This window comes from Eutrema salsugineum, unplaced genomic scaffold (genome assembly GCF_000478725.1).
Source record: "Eutrema salsugineum unplaced genomic scaffold, Eutsalg1_0 scaffold_5, whole genome shotgun sequence".
Classification (NCBI taxonomy): domain Eukaryota; kingdom Viridiplantae; phylum Streptophyta; class Magnoliopsida; order Brassicales; family Brassicaceae; genus Eutrema; species Eutrema salsugineum.
Window position 1 is genome coordinate 3,023,370 of NW_006256612.1, and position 23,137 is coordinate 3,046,506.

The window sequence follows — 23,137 nt, forward strand, 5'->3', positions numbered from 1 at the left end:
TGTAAGCAATATTTTGTTATTTCCATATCACCATATTACACAAATTTCAACTATGATTACAAAAACTAATTTAAAATGTTCAGAACACAAAATCTTCACACGTGGCACCTAACTCAACCAATCATGGTGCTTTCACCAACCCCATTCTTTTGACAACCAAACCCGATCCTCTTTTTTTTTCCATATCATTCTTATCTTACTTTAATTATTTTTTTTGTGATTTACTTTTAATTTTAAAACGGCTGCATAAAATAATTTGTAGTCCATATATCACGCCGCTTAGAAAAAGTTTTTCTCATTCACATTTTCATTTGGTTTTGAACTATCTGACACTTTATTACATATCTGACCGGAAATTTGTAAATGGTGTTATATCGAACTGACCGAAACTTGTAGTATAGTAGTCTACATTGATCGATGATTATTCTGATTTTTATATGAATTTTGATATGGTGATATGGAAATAAGAATATTCTTAAAATATTTTGGTGAAGTATCATGATAAATAAGAATATTCTTAAAATATGAACGTTAAATTTATTGAAACGGGTTAACATGATAAGAACTCCACTTGTTCTCACTCGCGATTGTTATAGATATTGTTTTTTTTTTTTTTTTTTGCGAAAACCTATAAATCGCAAACACAATGGAAGAAAAGAAATCCGTTTGCATCTGCCGTTTGAGTTTACATTTACAAACAAAAACAAAAATACAAAAAGATGCATATGTTCGATTTACTAATAACCTAGGCCTAAATAATTTATTATCAGAGGATCAGCCAAATCTTAACTAAGATCAATATGAATAAGTAAACTACGTACTTAATTAAGAAAAAAAATTTCCTTTTCAATGTGATGAATGTTGAGAATAGGTGAGCTATCAAGTATCAACTATATGTTCTTGCCATAGATAATACAAGACCAGTAGTTAGAAGGTTAAATCTGAAGAAATTGTGTAAAACAAGAATGAAACTGAAAAAACTTCGATGACATATGTTAGTCTTAATCATGCAATATAGTTGAATATGGGACTCATAACTCATAAGAGTGCGCCGTGTGGGTCATAAGACTCATACCATCGACACTACAACGCTTTTTTTTTTCTTTTTGATAAAAAAAAAGACACAGAATTTCAGTGCATGCTACAAAGAATTTTAAACATAAAAAGTTTTTATTTATTTATTTAAGAGCATTTAATTTGGAGGTTTACAAAACTTATACACCCTTGGATGGGTTTCTTTCTGACCATTGAAATTAACTTTAGAAATCATGACATGTAATGAGTTGGATACATATACAGATTCGAAACAAATGATGCAAATGAATGTTTGTAAAAATGTATGCATGCATTGATATTTAAACTAATGTTGTAATTAGTTCTGTGCAAAAGAGGAAAGAGTAAGAGGGGTTCTGTTTTTCCTTATAAGCAATTCAATGTCGGATTGCTTACTTTAGAGGCGTATCTTCTCCTACTGAATGATTTATCTATCATCTATGTATTCTTTGCCAAAAAAAAAAAAAAAAACACGAAGGCATACATAGGTTCTGAGCCTCTGAATATAAATATTATTGATTACGTCAAATTATTAGAGACTTAGCCACTTAGGCCTCCAATGGATTAGATATTGTTTACTAATTGTGGATTAAATAAGTCATTAATACATCAGCAAAAGGGTATATTTTGTTTACCTAATAATTCATTTCCAAAAATCAGCTGAAAAATAGAAAGTGTATTAATTAGTTATATATACACGTATTTTCTTCTATAGGCATCATATCAAATCTCGATAGCTTTACTTACAATGCATACAATAATCCATTAGGTGTACACACACATGTACATATACATAGATATGTACATGTTTCGACTCATATATATATACACAAGCAAATGAGACACTACTACCAAACACATAAGATCAAGAGAGAGAAAAGGAATGGGAGAGATCAAAAGCGGCGAGAAAACGCGCGTTTTGGTGGTGGGAGCGACGGGTTACATAGGCAAGAGGATCGTAACGGCATGTTTGGCTGAAGGTCATGAGACTTACGTTTTGCAACGACCGGAGATTGGTCTCGATATCGAGAAAGTCCAACTCCTTCTCTCCTTCAAGAAACTCGGTGCACGTGTCGTCGAAGCTTCTTTCTCCGACCACCGGAGCCTCGTTTCCGCCGTGAAACTCGTCGACGTCGTTGTCTCCGCCATGTCCGGCGTTCACTTCCGTAGCCATAACATCCTTGTCCAGCTCAAGCTTGTTGAAGCCATCAAAGAAGCTGGTAACGTCAAGGTAATAAAGTAAAGGTTAAGATTTGTGCGTTTAGAAACTTGTGGGCTCAATCTGTAAACCTTTAAAAGAAAAGTAACACACGATGGGGAGAAAACTAAAATTACTTTTTACATTTCCCTTTTTGTATATGGAAAAAAAGTTCAAGGTACTAATATAACATGCATGTATATTAAAATTAACCTAATATTTAAAACAAAACAAAGGGGTTTTAATGAAATATTATTTTTAGTACTTTGGGATGGTTATCTATCATTTATTTTTTGGTCATAGGTTATCTATATATTATTTAAAGTGATGATAATATTCTATAAAATTAATTGTATTAGCGATTCTTACCATCTGAATTTGGTATGGATCCACCACGTATGAGACATGCATTACCACCGGGAAGAGAAACATTCGACCAAAAAATGGAAGTACGTCAAGCTATTGAAGCTGCCGGAATACCTTACACTTATGTTGTTGGCGCTTGCTTTGCCGCCTATTTCGCCGGAAACTTATCTCAGATGGAAACTTTACTCCCTCCCAAAAAAAGAGTTAATATTTATGGAGATGGAAACATAAAAGGTAAATAATTCTCTCACACACTAAATATTTATGTTGTTGACAAAACTCTTGGACAAACTTTTTATTCTTTCCTTCTCATTGTGGTTCTTTACTTGAGAAGATTTTAGAGTTTCATCTAATAATTTTAAAACAGTCAATTTTAACGGTTTTATCTTTGTAGTGGTGTTTGCGGATGAAGATGATATTGCAAAATACACAGCAAAGACTCTACACGATCCGCGAACATTGAACAAAACTGTGTATGTCAGACCTGCCGACAATGTTCTCACGCATATTGAATTGGTTCATATATGGGAAAAGCTAACCGGAAATGAATTGGAGAAAACCAATATTACTGCAAAAGACTTCCTTACCAACATTGAACGTAAGTCCAATAAAAGTGTAACATACATAGTTCTAATTCTATCTGCAATAGATACCTAATGGGCCAGACTTTAGGCATATTGAATACATGAAGCCCAAAAACGTTATTTGATTTTTCCATGTATAATAAATGTAGAAATGGAGATTCCACACCAAGCGGGGATAGGACATTTTTATCATATATTCTACGAAGGATGTCTCACTGATCACGAAGTCGGAGAAGACGAAGAAGCTTCTTGTCTCTATCCAGACGTCAAGTACAAGCGAATGGACGATTACTTAAAAATGTTCCTCTAATTACTTTTGTCAAATCGTGTCCATCATAAATATGCATATCATAAGTTTGAAGTTTTATATTCGTGTTTTGTCTTGTTATATAAAATTAAAAACATATTCATTTTGCAAAAAAAATATGATATATTTGCTTTTATTATTAACAATCATACAAGAACAACAATAAAAATAATGGTGTCTACTTTCACTTCCCTAAAGAGAGATGGTTCAATAGAGCCTTAGCCTTTATAAATTTTAAAAGTTCTAAACAATCACAAATGCACGGTTAGGCCAATGTAGTACTCTTTCATCAATGTCATTACAAAATTAGAGCATAAATACAAGCACGCTTTCTTATTCTGAAATCGAAAGAGCTCTAGAAGTTCATGTTGGTTCCCAAAAAGAACTCTCCTTGCTGGCTCCATGTATGCTATAGTTCCTGAGAGTGTGAGTTTGGCTCGCCTTGATAACGAGAAAGGTAAAAGAGAGAGGAGGTTACCAAATTCCAAATATAGGAACAATCTCCTCTTCTATTTTGGGTTTTCTTCGGCCTTTAAACGTACACCCGAGCATTTGCCTAAGACTCACCGAATGCATGATGGTTCATTTGGGATGCAAGAGATGAGAGTGACAGAGGGATTTTGGGTACGGAGGAAGTTGTTAAAAATGAGAGACCAGAACAACATGCAAATCTTAGTTAAGATCAATATGATGAATAAGTAAACATAATTTAGATGAATTATGATAAATGTTGAGAGTAGGTGAACTATCAAAACCATCCATCAGAGTTCATGGCCTAATTTTTAAGACAAAATGTATTAAAAAAAATAATAAAAAGGCAGGTGTTCATCGTTCAGGTTCTTCTCGATGAGTTTGAAGAGACAATCTCTTCCACACATGTTACATCCTGATTGGTCGAAAAGAATAATTTTAAATTAGAAAAAAAAAAACAAAAAAAATAAAAAAAATATTATTATATTTTGGTGAACTGATGATAAAAGAGGGATTCACTGATGTATGCTCTCACCTGTTATTTTATTGCCAAAGATAAATACAAAACCAGTAATTAAAAAGTTGAATCCGAAGAAATTATGTAAAAATGATAAAACTGAAAAATAAAAAATTTGGATGACAATTGTGAGGCTGAATAGGACTCGAAAGAATGCACCGTGTGGGTCATATCTACGGACAAAAATACCTGATTAAATTAATCTTAACTATATATTAATATATATATATATATATATATATTTATGTACGACTCAACTCTATACTATTATAGTCGAAATCGAGATGTTGTGTTACTTATTGTTGATTACGTAACATTAGTTCCTTTTTTTTCAGTGACTAAGAGGTTAGAATCAAATGGTGTCTATTATTCATTTAAAAGATAATTAATTATCTGAAAAGTTTAACAATAAATGATAAATGTATAATTAAAAAAAACTAGGAATTAATTTGCCGAGTAATGTTTTTTTCAAATTATCTTTAAATTTAATTTTACTTCTTTTGTTAAATTAAAAATAGTGATAAAAATTTCTTTAACAAAAATATAAATAAATAAAATTGGTGATAATTAGATAACAATATATATATATATATATATATATATATATAAATATCATACAACCAATATTTACTTGTATATATATATCCATTGAATATGACTTTGACATAGTTTTGTTATGCGGTTTAATTATTAATAGTTTTCAAATGTGAAAATGATATGATGTATATATATATATATATATTTTCTCATTATCCAACTAATACATCACATTTAGCTAGTCGGAGGAGTGATCCGTATGCCATCCTCGACCGGCTCGTTATGATTGATTTGGAAGAACATACTTCTTTTAGCTCGAGCTATTTTTACAAGACTATCCGCACAGACATTTAAAGTTCTCGGGATATATGATAAGGTTTACTCGGCAAAGCTCTCTCTAAGGATCTGGAAGGCTTCCAACTCTGTCAGACGGCCAATCTGCTCGAGATTCAGTCATTCGCACCAAGTCTGAGCAATCAGTCTGGAAATGCACCGAAATTATCTGCCTGTCTCTCAAGCACGACATAGTCCAAAGGAGGCAATCCATCTCTGCATGAAGAGCCGAGAGGTTTCTGCGACATCCTTGTAGGCCAGAAATCTCCATTCCCCTACCATCCTCTAACCACCACTCGAGGCCGCTGACCGGTCTGTAATCGATCCAAAAAGCATCAATCCGGCATATCGAGAATAGCGGGTCCTCGGTTGGGGTTATCGGAGGAGGAGAGGAGATTATCGTCCCTGCGATACGGTCGACGGAAAGATATTCGCAATTCTCCAACTTTCTGCTTCCACCTTGGCGTGAACCCAAGTATCCTCAGGGGAAGTATCTTTCCCCTTGAAGATTTTGTCGTTCCTTAGTTTTCAGATAAACCATAGGATCCAAGGATATACATCCTTCTGGGGATTTGTCATGCCAAACTCCTTTGTATTCCAAAAGAGAAAGCTCATATTTTGATAAATAGAGGTACTCGGAAAGAAGCGCAGAAGAGACGAAAAGTTCGATAACGCCCAAACTTGTAAGGCCGGGGGACATAAAGATTCCTCAGGATCTCCACATTGGGGGCAGCGCTTATCAGACCCCATATGCCAGTAGGTGAGGTTCTGGCAGGTAGCGACACACCGTGATAAAGATTACCACATAAAGTGTTTCATCTTTTCTGGTGTGTGGACTTTCCATACATAGCTTTGGAGGACTGTGATACTCGGTCTGCTCCTTGCACCAGCGTCTTGGTCTAACTTAGTCCTTCTAATAGGGTCTATCCGACTTAACCGTGTAAAGTCCTGATTTGGAGTGGTTCCAAGCATATCCATCCAAGATCCAGGTACGGCTAGGTCTCAACCCAAGGATGAAGGAGACATCCTCGGGTTGGAAAAATTCTCTCAAAAGGGGGAAATCCCATTGTTTCGTATCTTGTCGAATAAAAGAATATACCAATAATCCCGGATCTTGATATCCTATCTGCGGGGCGGCACTTTTTGGTCGAGCCCTAAGATCTAGAATCTACAGTTCACTTCAAACTATCATGTTTAGATCCGAGCCAAGTGTCTACCTCAGGCCCATCTTAAGGAACGGTTTTGTGGCCATGATACTCCGTTCCTCTAAGGGGTCAGATTGTCTATAATTCCTGTCTCTCAGAACCCGAGCTAAGAGAGCTGAAGGGTACTGAATAAGTCACCATAGCTGTTTAGCTAGAAGGGCTAAATTAAAAATTTTTAAATCTCTAAATCCAAGTCCGCCCATATCCTGGGGAATGAAAATCTTATTCCAGACAATCCAGTGTATTCCGATGCTATTCTGCTTGGAACTCCACCAAAAATTAGCAATGGCGCTTCGCAGTTTATCAGTCACTCCTTGTGGTAAGAGAAAGCATGACATGACATACGTAGGAATGGCCTGAGCGACCGATTTGGTTTGAATTTCTTTTCCATCCTTGAAAAAAAGTCTTGCAGACCAATTATTGACATGGTTACTCAGCCGATCCTGGACATATTAGAAAAATTTCCTTTTTAATCCACAGATCTGTTTTGGGAGGCCCAGGTACATGCCCATGCCGCCCTGTGAAGTTATTCCAACGGCATCTTTGATATCAATCTTTAGGTTCTGGTCCACTTTATTCCCAAACATGATGGATGATTTGCCTAAGTTTAGTTGTTGTCCTGAGGCTGATCCATATGTATTAATAATCCCGAAGATCTCAGAACCTTGTTGGACTTCCGCTTTATAGAAGAACAGGCTATCATAGGCGAAAAGCAAATGTGAGACTGAAGGACTTGCTTGGGCTACTTTTAACGTATTTCCTCCTCTGCCCTATTAAGGATGGAGATAAGAACCTCATTACACAAGATAAATAGGAATGGGGATATAAGGTCGCATTGCTGTAGTCCTCGCGTCGGGATGTTTTTTTTTTTTGGTTCTCCATTAATCAGGATTTGGTACAAGACTGAGGAAATGCAGAACATTAATAATCTCACTCATCTCTCGGAAAAACCTAGTTTAATCATAAGGGCTTCCAGGAAGTCCCATTCAACCCGATCGTATGCCTTGCTCATGTATGTCTTGATGGCCATAAAGTTTTCTCTACAGATGGAATTTGTGCGAAGGGCGTGAAAATTTTTTTGTGCCAGGAGAATATTGTCTCTAATCAGACGTCTAGCCACAAAGGCCGATTGGGTTTTCGAGATCAGGTTTGGTAAAGTCCTTTTTAGTATTTTGCAGAGCAGCTTAGAGATAATCTTGTAGCATACAGTGTAGAGACTAGTCGGGGGAAATTCCATCATTGCTCTTGGTTTTTTCTTCTTTGGGATAAGGCATATGTTTGTCTGGTTAAGTCTAGGATCAAAAGATCCCGAAGTAAAAAAGTCTTTCACCAATTTAACTATGTCATGGCGGAACTCTGCAAGATTTTTTGAAAAAATTTACTCGTCATCCCATCCGGGCCAGAGGCTTTATCTGGATTAATATCAAAGAGGGCTTCTTTAATTTATGCTTCTGATGGATCCTTCACAATACTCGGTAATATACCGGAGTGCGTTTTCAGGATCTGTGGGCAGTGACGAAGTAAACAGGTCCTAAAAATATTGTGAAGCCACCTTTTCAATGCCTTTTACGTTCTCCACCCAGTTTCCATTATTATCTTTTAAGGCGATGATACGGTTCCAGCTTCTCCTTTGTTTAGTAATGGCATGGAAAAATTTTGTGTTTTAATCACCTTCCTTGTGCCATTTTTCACGGCTCTTTTGTTGCCAGTAGATTTCTTTTTCCCGCAGCGCTGCATATAATTTCCTTCTGATCTCTTCTATTTCTTCTGTTGTTGTGTTCTCATCATCCTGAGCTTCATCTAGTTGGGTTTTTAGATCCTCGATCATCTTCTCCGAATTAATTGGGAGAGATTTCTTCCACCAGGAGATACTTTTCCGACAGTCAGCTATTTTTGATGGAAAACTCGACGTGAGCTTCCATCAAAAGAGTCCCATACGGAAATAACTGCTTTCTTTCCTAGCCATCTTTTATCGAACCTAAAAGATTTTTTTAGCCGTTGATTATCCACTCTTATCATAGCTAGAACCGGTCGGTGATCCGAACCCCATAATTTTAGGTACTCCATAGTCATGTGGGAAAATCTAGACTGCCATTCTTGATTCCCAAGGACTTTATAGAGTCGGCATTTGACTTTACCCGACCGTCTCTTTCCAACCCATGAGAATGAATTTCTTTTGAATGGGAATTCTAGCATGCCACAATTATCCAACATAATTCGAAAAGGGATGAATGAATATTTAGGTCTTTTTCATCCTCCTCGTTTTTCATGGTTCCTTGTAATTTCATTAAAATCCCCAATCATAAATCAAGTCTCTTAACGAGAAAGGCTCATCCGGGTGAGGCGTTTCCAAACAATTTTGCGATTTTTACAATCAGATCTCCGTTGACGAAAGTCGTAAAATTTTTCTGCCCGTCTAGAGTTGTTTTTATATCAATCAAATGTTCATCCGAATAAGAAATAGAAACCGTAAGTTCATCCATATATAGAAGGGCTAGACCGCCGCTTTGACCTCACGGTTCAACGGTACAAACATGGTCATAGCCAAAATACACTTGCATATCTTGCTGAAAAACCGATTGTTCTTAGTTTCCGATTGTTCTTCTAGACGTTCCTTCGTCAGGTCGGCATCCGCACCCTGACAGCTCCATCTGATCACTTTCATTTTGAACGGTAGAGTTGGACATAAAATCCGAAACCAAAGTATTAAACCGAACCCGACCAAAACATTTGGTTCGGTTCGGGTTTGGTTCTGGTGAAATATCCGAATGGTTATTGTAGCTGGGCAATTTTCGGTTATCGGTTCGGATCGGTTATTAACCAATAACCAAAATAAACCAAACTAATTAAAACCTACCCATTTTTTCCTTTTCTCCTTTGGGCTTCTCTCCATTGAGCTTCTCTCCATTTGGACTTTTCCTTTTTTTCCCTTCTTATCTTCTGATCCTGGGCCTGAGCTTGCCTTTTTCGCTTCCCCTTTGCTTTTGGCGAGATTCAGCCCAAAGCAAAATTCCTGCATTTTAGAGACACGCCAAGGGTCGCCGGCGATCTAGGTACTTTTTTTCCGATGAGCCGACCTTGTTTCCCGGGAGGTTGGACCGGCTGAGAGATCTCATCCATCTTCTCCGGTGATCTCCACCAAGAGGCTCTAGGTTTGAGGTGGCCTTCAACTTCGGGAGCATTTGGATTTTTCGCGTCGAGAACCATGTCTTCTGATACCAAGTCTTCTCCTAGCAGGTCGTCGCCTTTAAGCAGCTCCTCTAATTGCTTCTCGTCATACAAGTCGGAATCGTCTAGCCATTCATCATCATCTTCAATTCCTTCAATTTTCTTAGATGTCACCATGAAATCAGGATCAGTTTAAGCATCCTCATCCTCCATCAGAGCTGCTTCCACAATTTTCAGATTTTTTCCCAACTCGGAGTCCGTTTCCGCATTACCCAGAATCACAGAGGGAGCTTCTTCAGGTACAAATTGAAAATGATCTTCTTCCATGGGGACAGCAGATTCTTCTTCTTCTTTCTCCAAAGTTTGATCAAACCAGATTTTGTTACTGAAAACTTGATGGGGAAATGATCTTGATGTAGGCCCTTGGTTCTGAGAGGAGTGCGAAGCATTATCTTTTGTAGCCACATGATCAGCAAAAAGCAGCTTCTTTGCTGAGCTACCAACTTTATTGGATTCACCAGGCTCCATATCATTCCCTCCTGTCAAATCGCTGGATCTGCTGAGGAGATTCAGGCGAAAAGGTCGGCTTCTCTGGTGTTCCGGTGAAACTGGTACCTGTTTGGCTTTGAGAGCGTCGCGACGAGAGGGAATGTCAGACAGAGTTCTTTGAGAATCAGATGACTGCTTCGGGAGAGAAGGGATCTTCGACAAAGGTGGTTTTCTAGCGTGAGGATTCTGCTTAGGTAAATGCTCCTTCTCCTTACTATTTTTTTCTATTTTCTTTTTGCTAGCTACAAAAGAATCTTCATACCTTCTTTTGCGATAGAGATTTCCGGACTGGTTAGGGTCTTCTCTGAGTCTGGGAATAGAGTCTTCCATCGGTTAATAGCATCGCTCATAGCGACGAGCCTCTGAACGGTAGTCTCTGTGATGTTTGATTATGTTCCAAACACTGCCATTTCTCCTCTCCTCAGTTCTTCTTTCATTAGAATCTCTCGGTCCTCTTCTGTCTCTCTCTGCATCATCTCTGTCTTCATTGTTTGCTTGCAGGAAACTGGAGATTTCCACCGGAGGGTTTAGGGCAGGAGCTCTCTCACGCACTGGAGCAGAAAACATTCCTGCTTGGCGTCGCAGGTACATGATGTCCCTCTCACGGTGCTGCTCATCTCTTGCAGCTTGAGACATTTTTCTTTCTGCTTCTCTTTCCAGCATTTTTTCCCTTCTCTGATCTTCTAACAAGAGAGTACAAGTTCTTTCATCATGGAAGATGTGTCTACTGGTAAGGCATCATCTCCTAGTTTCTCATACTTCAGGCCTATTTTGACAATCTCACTAGATTCAAGTTTAACTTTTGCAGAGAACTTGAGACGTTTATCGGCATTCACCGATACCTGAACTCTTGCAACTCTGGCATCTACAGCCTTTACATCACCCAGACATTTCCCAGTAGTGCTGAAGTTCTCTTCAACCCAGAAGTGAGTAGGTATGCATGATATCCTGACCCAGATTATCTTGTTGTTTGGGAAGGTTTCACCAACATGGGGAGTCCATCGCTAAAGAGAGAATGACCATCTGTTAAAATGGCATGGTCTGTTGCTGAGCACTTTCAAAAGATCTGCTTCAGAGTCAAAGTCAAACTGAAACCTTGAGTTGCCCAGATCTATTCCATGGACCCTTCCTTCAACATCCCAAATGTTTTGTCTTGGCATAAAGGTAATAAGAGCATCAGTACTCCTTATCTCGCTATTGAACATTATTCCGACGAGGCTTCTGCTGAATCTGGCAATAAGATGGGAGTTGTCAACATGAGGAAGCTCTATGATTTCCTCATCCTCGTCCTCCAGGTGCGTGATGTTTAGATCTTCTTTTGACCGGTCCATGCTTGGTGGTTAGAGAGAGAGGAGGTGATAAGTAAACGGTACTCTTTTATCAGCAGAGTTTTGAGTGTCTTAGTCCCAGACTAAAGTGGAGAAAATCAGGTACACACAGAAAAAAACTTCCCAGGAGGGAGAGGTCTTCAAGATCGAGCTGTTGCCTTCCTCTGTATCATTGAAGAAGCAGAGGGAGACAGTATGGAATGGTGAGAGGCAGGGGTTCTTAGCACTGAGCTAGACATGAAAGGAGTCGTGGTTAAAGCCAGATGTGAAAAGTAAATATGTTTGAGACAGGTTACAGGTTAGAAAGCATCTTATTTTCGGTAGAAAAATAGAGTCTCCGGCGAGAATAGAGGAAGGAGGGCGGCGGTTTCCGAAAAGGGAGCAAGGTTTGCAAGGAGGAGATGGTTATTTTGGGTAAAAGAATAGGATTGAGGATAGAAAAAAGCAAGTCTCAGACATATTTGTATATATATATATATATATATATATTCAGTCATTCTTACGTGGGCGAATCACGTGCTTGCATGTGACATCCATGACTTTTTTTTAAATACGCCCTCTTGGGCTAAATTAGGTTTCGTATTGGATTTACGGTCCACTACGACCTAAGCATATAACATCAGGCTTCTAATCCTTTGAATTCGGAAGATCCGGCATGAAAGACCACCTGTTGCTGGGTTCCTCGTATCTGACAGCGCATGTCACGCTGTCAAGGATAAGGAGGTCGAGAACCGAGTAGTCAGGAAGAAGAGATGTTACTTTATCTATATCCTAGACCTAAGCTCAGTAATCTGGAAGGGTCGGGATATAAGGAAATGTAACCCGCACAGAAACCCAAAGAAAGAAGTCAGCCAGCCAGCAAGACAATCCCGACAACTCAGTCATAGTATCATGGGATCCGAATCAGGTATAAATGCTCCATTAAGCGGGAAATACCGTTCAAATTTTCTTTCATTCGACAATTGGTATATGAGTTTTGCTGATTTGATTGCTCATACCATTTGTAAGCCCACGGGATTGGCATTTAATGCTAAATGCTTACACATGTCAGGTGATAGTGACAACTCACAGAAAGCAGAAGAAAAGCAGAAGTTCAGCAAATGCCATACCGCATCTGAACCGCCGAACTTAACCCGTACACTGAAGGTGAAAAGGACGCACCAAGGAATGGTCTCGCAGCAGGAGGAATACGCCAAGAAAAGATGATGAGGCCATCAGAAACATGACGCAAGTACAAGATTCGGATCCAGTCAAGCTAGATCCTATACCAACCCGCAAAATTAAAGGCCCAATGTCTGATCCAGTATACTAATCAGAGTCAGGTAAAATTCTATAAATATTTAACCCTTTTTCAACAGAAAAAGGGTTCAATTCTTTCGCTACCTTGAAGTTCATATTATCTCTCTAAATATTTGTGAATCATAGTGCTTAGCACTCTCATTTTCCAGTCATCACTCCAACCACTTTCTTACTTCCACTCTATTCCACGGTGGTCCCTAAACCTGCATGTCCACTCCTAAACTCTTACATTTATTATATTTTTGATTCTAACTGGATGTATCTCCTATTTTCCACTGCAATAGAACAGTGATGAGATTGTAATATAAAGGATTCGAAATCCAGAGGACCAATGTTACTCTAAGAATCTAAAAAGACTGAATTAAAGCTAAGACGAAAGATGCTTGGTTTGTAACTTTAACGACAAGTAAAAGCAAGCTAACGACGATTTCAATTCCAAATTAAAACAAGCACTAGATCAAGGTAATTCACAGGAGTTTCAGAGATGAGAATCAGATGACTATTCAGGGCACAACTTAAATGCAGGTCTCGAACTCAAACATAAAAGCTTATCGATCTAATGTCGTGATCTCGATAACTTTATCTAACAACCTAAATTCTAAATTGTCGTTTGAACCTAGAAAATTGCAGACAAGCATTGACGAGCAGGTTTGATTTGTTCACGATTCTCCTTAACTTCAACTGTCATTGGCTAAGGACAAATCGCTCACCAAAGTTTATTCTAGCAACCTATTACACTTTTGATGAATAGATTAACCTAAGATCGAAAATTGAGTGGCCAGTTCAACATAAGCGTTAAGTCTAACAGTGGTGAAGACAATCGAATTTAAGCCCTATTGCATCTAATTCTCTATCTCATGAAATACTTTTAAAACCTTAATCTAGTTAAGAGATCTACTCAGACATGGAGAAAAGAAACACAGCAACAGATGAAAAGGAATTCATGAAATAAATTGCAGAAGTGATAATAGGGTTCAGAATTCTTCTCAAAGTGTAGCAGATTTCTTCTCCCAAAACCTTACAAGCAAAAACTCTCTAGTCCAGAAAACTGTAAAAAGAAAACATAGAAGAAAGTCTGTAAAACGTGGTTCTGTTTTTGAGGCGCCTCTGGACTTTTTATTCTCTTTCTGGTCCCAGAATTAGGTAAAAGTCGTTTTGCTTATTTTTCTCCAAGTGGCTGGAGCAGGTGCTCCACAGAAGGCTTCTCCAATTACGTATGAAAATTGCTCTTTTTTGCTCAGCTTCATCTCTTTTTGCTCCAAAGCCTTTCAGACCATCTAATCCTCAGCTAAAGCCCCTTAGTCACCTGAAAAAACCTTTAAAAGACTTCAAAAACTCCTAAAAAGATTAGTAAACACAGGTTAGAATGAGTCAAAATCTCCACTTATCAACTCCCTCAGACTTAGATCTTTGTTTGTCCTCAAACAAACTAGAATCTAGTTCCAGAAAAATGATTGGACTATGGTGGGAACTCGCAAAAACTCAGAAGACCTTAAATTTGACCATAGCATGCGGACGATATGTTGCAACATCAATCCAAATCGAACCTCCATGTACTTCTCTGCAGATATTGCAGCTTCCCAGATTAGATCCATAATTTCATAACATTATCCATATCCCATCATCGCTGGGTTTCACTGATGAAACCAATGCCAAGGGCCTTCTAGACTCATTCCCATACTATACCATGAAAAACTGACCAAAACACACAAAGGTACTCTTCCTCTCCCCCAGAACTTATTCACTTGGAGGCAGTTTTTTTTTTTTAGGTGAATAATGGGGTCACAGGAAACTTTCTTACCCCTCACTTCCAATCTTTGTGTGATCATTTCTCTCTAAAGTAAAATAGTGAAGTCACAGGAAATTTCCCTACTCCTTTACTTTGAAAGAAAATCATCTCATATTTTCAACTTTAGTTAACGCTTAGAATAAGGGAGAGGAGTACCAATCTTTTCATCACACAGGTCCTTGTTTTTCAGGTATGAATAAGGAGTCAAGCCTTGTGAACACTTGTCATATCGATGAGGTAAAAAGAAGAGCTCAGAAATTAGCTCAGGTCAATGGATTTTGTCAGAAACATGGACGCCTCTAGTTCGCTGGTCAGCCCTTTGATTTTCCATAAGTCTGGTCTGGACTGATTTTGCAGCAATGGTCACTAAAAAGAACATGGTCAAAATTCACAAATGGTCTAAACTCATCATAGATTTGGTCCTAGTTCCCACAAGTTTTGACTCATATAACCGACTGGCTCAAAAAAAAACAAAATGACCCAAAGAAACAAACTAAAAACTGACTCAAAGAAAGTACTGAAAGAAAGTAAAAGAAAGAAGTACAAGAAACATTACCCTCCCTCGGACTTACTTCACACCGTCCCTGGTGTGAAAATAAGCTAGAGAAATGCCCAAAAAACTTACCTGGTTCGCACATGTAGAGCACCCTGGCGGAGCAGGTGCTCCAGAACAGAGTTGGGTGCTCCCTCGTCTTTTCTTCGTCTGGAGCAGGTGCCAAAGCAGGTCCTCCGGTTTTCCTGGGGTTGCTCTTTCGTCAATTTTTCGTCTGGAGCACCCCGTGGAGCAGGTACTCCAACAGAGGGGGAGGTGCTCCTCCGTCAATTTTTTATCTGGAGCCCCCCGTGGAGCAGGTGCTCCAACAGAGGGGGAGGTGCTCCTTCGACAATTTCACGCCTTTAGCAGCCAACCCAGCAGATGGAGCGGGTGCTCCAGTTGATTGCTCCTTCTTCTTCTTCCTCACATCCTTTCTCACGCTAAAAACCTTCTTACATGTTTTTTTTTTCTTTTTTTTTTGAAAACAAAAACCTAAAAACAAATTTAGTAACTAAGAAATAAAAACACAAAGTTAGAGAATTTTACCGATGGGTTGCTTCCCACCAAGTGCTTGTTTTAAGTCATTAGCTTGACTTGAAAAGCTATTTAGGCTCGAGGAGGATCGCTTAAGGTGAGTGATTCACCTTCTGCGACATTAGGACCAGCAAGATACGGCTTCAACCTCTGTTCATTGACAACAAACTCGCCTCTTTTAGTGTCCAGCAACACTACAGCTCCATATGGTCGAACCTCTTTGATGATGAAAGGTCTAAACCACCTTTGTAACAAGGTCATTGAGTAAGCACGGACAAGCGACCGCGGTTAAGTGCTGAGTCGAGAACGGACCGAGACAGTTAGATTCTGCCGAGAGAAGCAACTTTGGTCGAGCAAGAAAGGATTTAGCCGAGGGAAATAAAAATTCTGCCGAGAGAATTAGATTTTCGCCAAGGAATCAGGTTCTGGCCGAGGAAGCATGAGCGAGTCAGATTATTGTACAAATGTGGAAATCTGATGGAGGTTATGTGCGGATAAGAACAGATGTGGCTGGTTTCTGTCCACACATTTGGCGCATGATTAAGGGTGATTAGTGTTAGGTCTGATGACTAAGGTTTAAGAATTTTTGACAAGTGTTTAGCATGTGGCAAACATGCAAAACGTCCCTGAACCTATAAATACCCCTCCCTTAAGCTCAGGAAATTCATCTCAAAATCTGAGAATTCTTGAGAGAGAAAGTAGTGAGAGAAAGGAGAGAGTTTGGCTATTTGGCGATAGGATTCTGCTTACAGGAAGTGGACGCGCGGTGCTAGCTTAGCGAACGGTCGGTAAGCCGTAGAGTAAACCCTTTCTGTTTTAATCTTGTCCTAGGCTATATATTCATTAGATCTATATCGTTTTAGATCTAGAGGAATACCGAAGTTAGGAACAAGATGGGTTAAGATCGGTGTTGGACCTGCGTTAAGGGTGAGTTCCGGTTTTGTGTATGTTATTAGGCTAACATGCAGGTTTGGTCGGAAGAATAACCAGGGCGGTGTTATTCTGGTCTGGTGTTGTGCTCGGTGAAAGGTTTGACGTATTATTTTCTATGGTTTTAGGGAAAACCGGATAGAAATAATACTTGGTAAATTAAATGATGAATGCAAGTAAAGGACCTCTTGCATGTCGTATTTAATTGTTTGTGTGTTATTTGATGATGCATCTAGGAAGTATAAATCAAGGTAGGATTTATACGTTCTTAGAGTAGATGCAGTCGGCACGTCCACGTACCTTATCTTTGTGGAGAAGGCCACGGAGGTAGGAAGACTCAGAGGGTCGAAGGGTAGCTCCCTTGGCCGAGTGCTGCCAGTAAGGCATTCCGATGCTATGTGACGGTATGTTAATAGATCGGTGAGAGGTCACCAAGATGATCCTGTGTGGTGATTTGCTTGATCGTTGCAACTAGGGGAGTGGCCGATGCATTTAGAGGCCTCACATTAGGAAACGAGATTGATTGACATATAAAAATCTATGTCTTAGATTGCTTCCGCTTGTGCATACAATGATGCATTATGATTAATTGTGTGATTGTTTGTGTGGGGATTGAGAACTAATGTGTGTTTAGTACACCCGGAGCTCACTGAGTATTGCTAGAATACTCATGACTCATTTGTTTTGCAGGTGACCAGTAGTCGGGAATAGCTCGAGAAAGGCGGAACGGCCGGAGTAGTTTTGGCTTGGCTTTTGCAAAACAAGGTTTCAAGTATGTACATAGTATCTTTTGGGCACTAGGCCATGGCCGTTTCGCTATAATCGTTTTGTAAGACAATATTTTCAAGTTTAATAATATAAGTATGTTTGAAATAAAACTCGGCTTGTGTTAGTGGTATAAGCTAGTCCAAGCTGAAACAACTCAAGACTAAGATACGGGTTGAAAAGCATTAGGTCTTGGTCGAGAGGCGTGATTTTAGAAGCGGTTTAACCTAATTAGTATGGGCTGCTTTTTTCGAACTGTCTCTATTATCATCTTGTGGCGCTCTGGGTTCGTCCTAATCTTAGTACGAATCGGGGGTGTTACAACCTTGATCTCAGCTTTCCAGGAAAAAGCTTCAATCGAGAATTAAACAGCAGCACCTGATCGTTTGGTGCAAAATTATTGTTGAGGATCTTCTTGTCATGGAAAGCTTTGGTTTTCTCCTTGTAGATTTTCGAGTTTTCATAGGCCAGATGCCTAATTTCCTCCAACTCGTGCAGCTGCATCACTCGCCTCTCATGAGCACTTCTAGCATCAAAATTCAGCAACTTCACTGTCCAAACAGCTTTGTACTCGAGTTCCACTGGGAGATGACAAGCTTTTCCATACACCAAGTGAAATGGTTTATTCCACAAAGGTGTCTTGTAAGCTGTCCTATATGTCCAAAGAGCATCATCAAGCTTCACTGACCAATCCTTCTTTGTGGTGCTTACAGTCTTTTGGAGAATGTTTTTGATCTCCCTGTTGGAAATCTCAACTTGCCCACTCGTCTGCGGATGGTACGGAGTTGTCACCTTGTGTCTTACACCATTCGTCTTCAACAGGTTCTCAAAAACCTTGTTGATGAAGTGTGAACCTCCATCGCTAATCACCACTCGAGGCACACCAAACCTTGGGAATATGACAGATTTGAACATCTTCAGAACCACATTTGTGTCATTTGTAGGGCTAGCCAGAGCTTCGACCCACTTTGAAACATAGTCAACTGCCACCAGAATATACTCATTGCCATAAGATGATGGAAATGGTCCCATGAAGTCGATACCCCACACATCAAAAATCTCTACTTACAAAATGAAGTTCTGAGGCATCTCGTTCCTCTTGCTTATGTTCCCTTGTCTCTGACATGTGTCACACCTGGATATGAATCTCTACGCATCTCGGAACATACTAGGCCACCAATACCCAGCCTGGAGGATCTTTGACTCTGTTTTAAAAGTGGCAAAGTGACCAGCATAAGGTGAACCATGGCAATGAAACAAGATCCCTGGTATCTCCTCATCAACTACACATCTCCTGAAGATTCCATTAGAGCAATGCCTGTATAAGTAAGGCTCATCTTAAAAAAATGCCTCACATCCTTTAGAAACTTTTTCTTCTTGTTTCCCATGAAATCTGCCGGTTCCTACTCTGCAGCAAGGTAGTCAATCTCTCCAAACTATGGAAAACCAGAATGTCGAATTACTCCAACTGAATAGCAGAAGTTCGTCGGAGCAGGTGCTCCAGGTTGGAGCAGGTACTCGTCAAACCTAGAAACATCTATGGCGTAAACTTGTTCATCAGGAAGGCTGTCATCAAGTGGAATATCATCATCAATCTTCAGCCTTGACAAGTGGTCTGCAACACCATTATCAATCCCTTTTTTGTCTTTGATCTCCAAATCAAACTCCTGCAGCAAAATGATCCATCTAAGGAGCTTTAGCTTGGCATTCTTCTTCGTCAACAGGTATTTTAGCGCTGCATGGTTTGTGTGAACAACAACTTTCGACCCAACAAGGAAATACCTGAACTTCTCAAAGGCATAAACCACTACAAGAAGCTCTTTTTCAGTTGTGGCATATCTGCATTGAGCTTCGTTGAATGTTCGGCTGGCATAATAGATGACATGGAGCTGTTTTTCTTTCCTCTGTCCCAGCACTGCTCCCACTGCATAATCACTAGCATCGGTCATGACCTCAAAAGGCAGTTCCCAATCTGGTGGCTGGACAATAGGAGCGCTGACCAAAGCTCCTTTTATCGTGTGAAATGCCTCCAAACATGCATCATCGAACTCAAATTTCACATCATTGCACAGCAGCTGCGTTAGAGGTCTAGCAATCTTTGAGAAATCTTTGATGAAGCGTCTGTAAAAACTAGCTTGACCCAGAAAACTGTGAACCCCTTTAACTGATGTTGGTGGCTGCAGACTCATCATCACCTTGATCTTTGCCCTGTCCACTTCGATCCCTTTCTCTGAGATCTTTTGTCCAAGCACGATCCCATCTTTCACCATGAAATGACATTTCTCCCAGTTCAACACCAGATGCTTCTCCTCACACCGCTGCAAGACTATGCACAAATTAGACAAACAGACAGAAAATGAGCTTCCATAGACAGAAAAATCGTCCATGAAAACTTCCACTATGTCTTCAATCAGATCAGTAAAAATCGACATCATGCAGCGTTGGAAAGTCGCTGGGGCATTGCACAAGTCAAATGGCATTCTGCGATATACAAATGTGCCAAAAGGACATGTGAATGTCGTCTTTTCCTAGTCATCCAGGTGGATTGGAATCTGAAAGAAACCTGAATAACCATCTAACAAACAGTAGTAAGGATGGTTAGCCAAACGTTCAAGCATATGATCGATAAATGGTAAAGGAAAATGATATTTACGAGTTGTAGCATTCAATTTCCTGTAATCTATGCACATTCGATGCCCAGTAACAGTTATAGTTGGTATCAATTCATTCCTATCATTTTTTATTACAGTGATGTCACCTTTCTTAGGAACTACATGAACCAGACCAACCCAATTACTGTCTGAAATCGCATAGATCACACCAGCTTCTAGAAGTTTCATTATCTCTTTCTTAACAACATCTTGTAGATTCGGGTTTAACATCTTCTGATGTTCTACAGAAGTCATTGATTCATCTTCTAGATGTATTCTATGCATGAAAAGATCTGGAGAAATCCCTGGAATGTCATCTAGTGAATATCCTAGAGTTTTCCTATACTTTCTAAGTTCGCAAAGAAGCAAAGCAATCTCTACATTGTTCAATTCAGATTTCACTATCACAGGGTATGTCGAATTGGGTCCTAAAAACGCGTACCTGAGCCCCGTAGGAAGGGATTTGAGTTCAAGCTTCGGAGCTCTCAATTCGTTCCAAGGTCCATCAACCAAGCCGTCGCGAGCAGGTGCTCCGTCGGTGTTTTCTGCAGTTGTGCTCTCTTTGCCTTCCAAGCTCATGTATGCCACCAGCCTATGCATCTTCATGCTTGCATCTAGCATCCTTGCACACCCATCAGCTTCCTCACTCAGATATGTTTTCCTTCGGCTTTTGTGAGTGCAACTTCCAAAGGATCAATGGCCAAAACCTCTTCAGCAACCTCTTCAGCAATGCCTGAACCATCATCAACGACAAATGTATGTCCATCCATCATTGGTTTCTTAAGGAGTTTGTTCATCTCGAATCGCACCACCATATCTCCCAGCTGGAGATCTATCACTCCTCTTTTCACATCTATGATTGCACCAGCTGTGCATAAGAAGGATTGACCCAATATCAAAGGATCCTTGGGTTCTTCATCAACCTCCAGAACCACAAAATCTGCTGGGATGAGTGTATTGCCTATCTAAACATGCAAATCCTCAAGTATACCAACCGGAAATTTGGTTGATCTATCATCGAACACCAGCGAGATTTTTGTCGGCTTGAATCTGGTGTAACCCAATCGCTTGGCTACAGAATAATGCATCATATTCACACTTGAACTCAGATCGCAGAGAGACCGTGCAAACAGCGCATTACCAATCCTGACTGAGAGAACAAATCTTCCTGGATCACTTCTCTTCTTCAGCACTTTGTTCTGAAGCACATCACTGCACTCCTTCGAGACCATCATGACACTCTCTTCCTCAACACATTTCCCAGATATTAACCCCTTCATGTATCTTTTAAGAGCTGGTATCATCTGAACAACATTAGCTAGAGAGAGTTTCACAGTCAAATCCTTCAACATCTTCCTGCACTTTGCCTCTTCTAAGTCCTTCCGGGACTTCTTAGGTGGAACTGGGTAAGGTACCTTAGGCGTATAAACTCGCGCAGGAATGTTTGCTGGAGCAGTTGGCTGGAGCAGGTGCTTCGTCGTTGGCTCAGGGTGCTACATCGTCAAATCTACGTCTGGAGCAGGTGCTCCCGATTTTGGAGCATGTGCTCCGGTTGGAGAAGAATGCTCCATCGTCTTTTTTACGTTATGAGTTGGTGCTCCTTCTTGGAGCAGGTGCTCCACGTCTTTTTTCTTCTTCTTTTCTGAGACAACACTTGTTGGTGCAGTATGTAGAGTCTTCCCACTTCTCAACTCAATAGTATTGACAAACTCATTCCTAGGATTTTCACTTTTTACAGGGAGAGTTCCAGGTGATCTCTTCACAGCTTCAGCAGTCTGACCTACCTGAACATCCAGCTTCTTCACATGAGTCCACACTGCTTCATACTTACCATTCAAATCATTGTACATGGTGTCCACTTTGGCATTAATCTCCATGGAAGACTTTTGCTGATTAACCAGCAGTTGTTGCATCAAGTTTTTCAGCTCCTCCTGCGAGTTATTTGGGGAATTCGAAGAAGGCTGCAGACTTGTGAAGGGCAACTTCTGCTGATTTCCACCTTGATATCGAATCTGATTGGTGATGAACTGCTTCCCTTGAAAATTTCTGGAGAATTTCTTCTGAAATCCTGACTGATTCTGCACACTTTGCTGTGGATAGACCTGACCCTGAAGGTTCTCAACATTGTTGCTCCTGTAGGACAGATTTGGATGGTTTCTGAAATTGTTGAATCTGCGGTTCTGCATATACCCTAATCCATTCACAAAGTTCATCTCCATCTGATCATCATCCTCTGCTTCTACAAACTCTTGGGCAAAAGGTGTATCACCAACCTCATCAGCAAACTGCACAGATCTCTGGTTCTCTCTCAACAGCAGATTCACCTTTGCTGTAAGCTCATCGATCTTGTGTAACTCCACACTATGAACTGCTTTGCTGGACCTGTCATACTCTTGGGATTTGTTGATGGAGCTTGCAGCTAAGTTCTCAATCAACTCATAAGCACCTGCTTTGGACTTAGTCATGAAATCGCCATTGCTAGCTGCATTCAAAGCATTCCTGTAATCTCAGTTGACACCATCATAAAAAGTTGACAGAATCTGCTCATCAGAGAATCCATGGTGAGGGCACTCTCTTCGGTACTCCTTGTACCTTTCCCAAGCTTTGCAGAAAGCTTCACCAGGTTGCTGTTTGAACGACGAGATCTTGTTCTTCAGAGCTGCAGTTTTGGCCTTAGTGTAGAAATGGTCCAAAAATGCTGATCTGCACTCTTCCCATGTAGTCAATGACCCAGGTGGTAATGACTTCAACCAGCGCAAATCTTTGTCCGCAAGTGAGAACGGAAAAAGCTTGCACTTCAGAAAATCGGCTGGTATCCCATTGGATCCAGTCGTGCTGCAAATCTCCTCAAAATTCTCGATGTGGTCTATCGTCATCTCAGCAGAAAGCCCATGAAAGAGATGTTGCTTCAACAATGAGATCAGCTGAGGTTTGATCTCAAAGTCTTGCCTCTGAATTGTTGGAGGAGCAATCGCAGCTCTGTTTTGGTAGTAAGCATGCGGATTGTCCTTGTCTCTA

At 40.0% G+C, this 23,137-nt stretch overlaps 3 protein-coding genes and 1 non-coding gene across 4 annotated transcripts; 2 read left to right on the forward strand and 2 right to left on the reverse strand.

Annotated features, from left to right (window-relative positions):
- The first annotated feature begins 1,887 nt into the window (after positions 1–1,887).
- LOC18991858 (pinoresinol reductase 1) lies at positions 1,888–3,599 on the forward strand. The gene is made up of 4 exons (XM_006415188.2): positions 1,888–2,284; positions 2,611–2,851; positions 3,012–3,215; positions 3,351–3,599. Exons 1-4 carry the CDS (start codon positions 1,937–1,939, stop codon positions 3,509–3,511), a joined length of 954 nt encoding a protein of 317 aa, XP_006415251.1. The 5' UTR covers positions 1,888–1,936; the 3' UTR covers positions 3,512–3,599.
- Positions 3,600–10,971: 7,372 nt separating this feature from the next.
- Positions 10,972–11,619, reverse strand: LOC112083942. The gene is made up of 2 exons (XM_024152164.1): positions 11,344–11,619; positions 10,972–11,292 (listed from the first exon to the last, which is right to left on the reverse strand). The coding sequence occupies exons 1-2, from the start codon at positions 11,617–11,619 to the stop codon at positions 10,972–10,974; spliced, it is 597 nt and encodes a 198-aa protein (XP_024007932.1).
- Positions 11,620–17,786: 6,167 nt separating this feature from the next.
- Positions 17,787–18,500, reverse strand: LOC112083943 (uncharacterized protein K02A2.6-like). The gene has a single exon (XM_024152165.1). The coding sequence runs from the start codon at positions 18,498–18,500 to the stop codon at positions 17,787–17,789; it is 714 nt and encodes a 237-aa protein (XP_024007933.1).
- Positions 18,501–22,672: 4,172 nt separating this feature from the next.
- Positions 22,673–22,779, forward strand: LOC112084226. The gene has a single exon (XR_002898185.1). It is a non-coding gene; the product is annotated as a small nucleolar RNA R71 (small nucleolar RNA).
- The last annotated feature ends 358 nt before the right edge of the window (positions 22,780–23,137 follow it).

Excerpts from the sequence above, each read along its gene's own strand:
- LOC18991858 (XM_006415188.2), top strand. The coding sequence starts at position 1,937 with ATGGGAGAGATCAAAAGCGGCGAGAAAACGCGCGTTTTGGTGGTGGGA. Across the intron at positions 2,285-2,610 it reads AAGAAGCTGGTAACGTCAAG|CGATTCTTACCATCTGAATT; the intron begins GTAATAAAGTAA and ends TAATTGTATTAG. Across the intron at positions 3,216-3,350 it reads CTTCCTTACCAACATTGAAC|AAATGGAGATTCCACACCAA; the intron begins GTAAGTCCAATA and ends TAATAAATGTAG.
- LOC112083942 (XM_024152164.1), bottom strand. The coding sequence starts at position 11,619 with ATGGACCGGTCAAAAGAAGATCTAAACATCACGCACCTGGAGGACGAG. Across the intron at positions 11,293-11,343 it reads CTGAAGCAGATCTTTTGAAA|CGATGGACTCCCCATGTTGG; the intron begins GTGCTCAGCAAC and ends TTCTCTCTTTAG.
- LOC112083943 (XM_024152165.1), bottom strand. The coding sequence starts at position 18,500 with ATGGGACCATTTCCATCATCTTATGGCAATGAGTATATTCTGGTGGCA.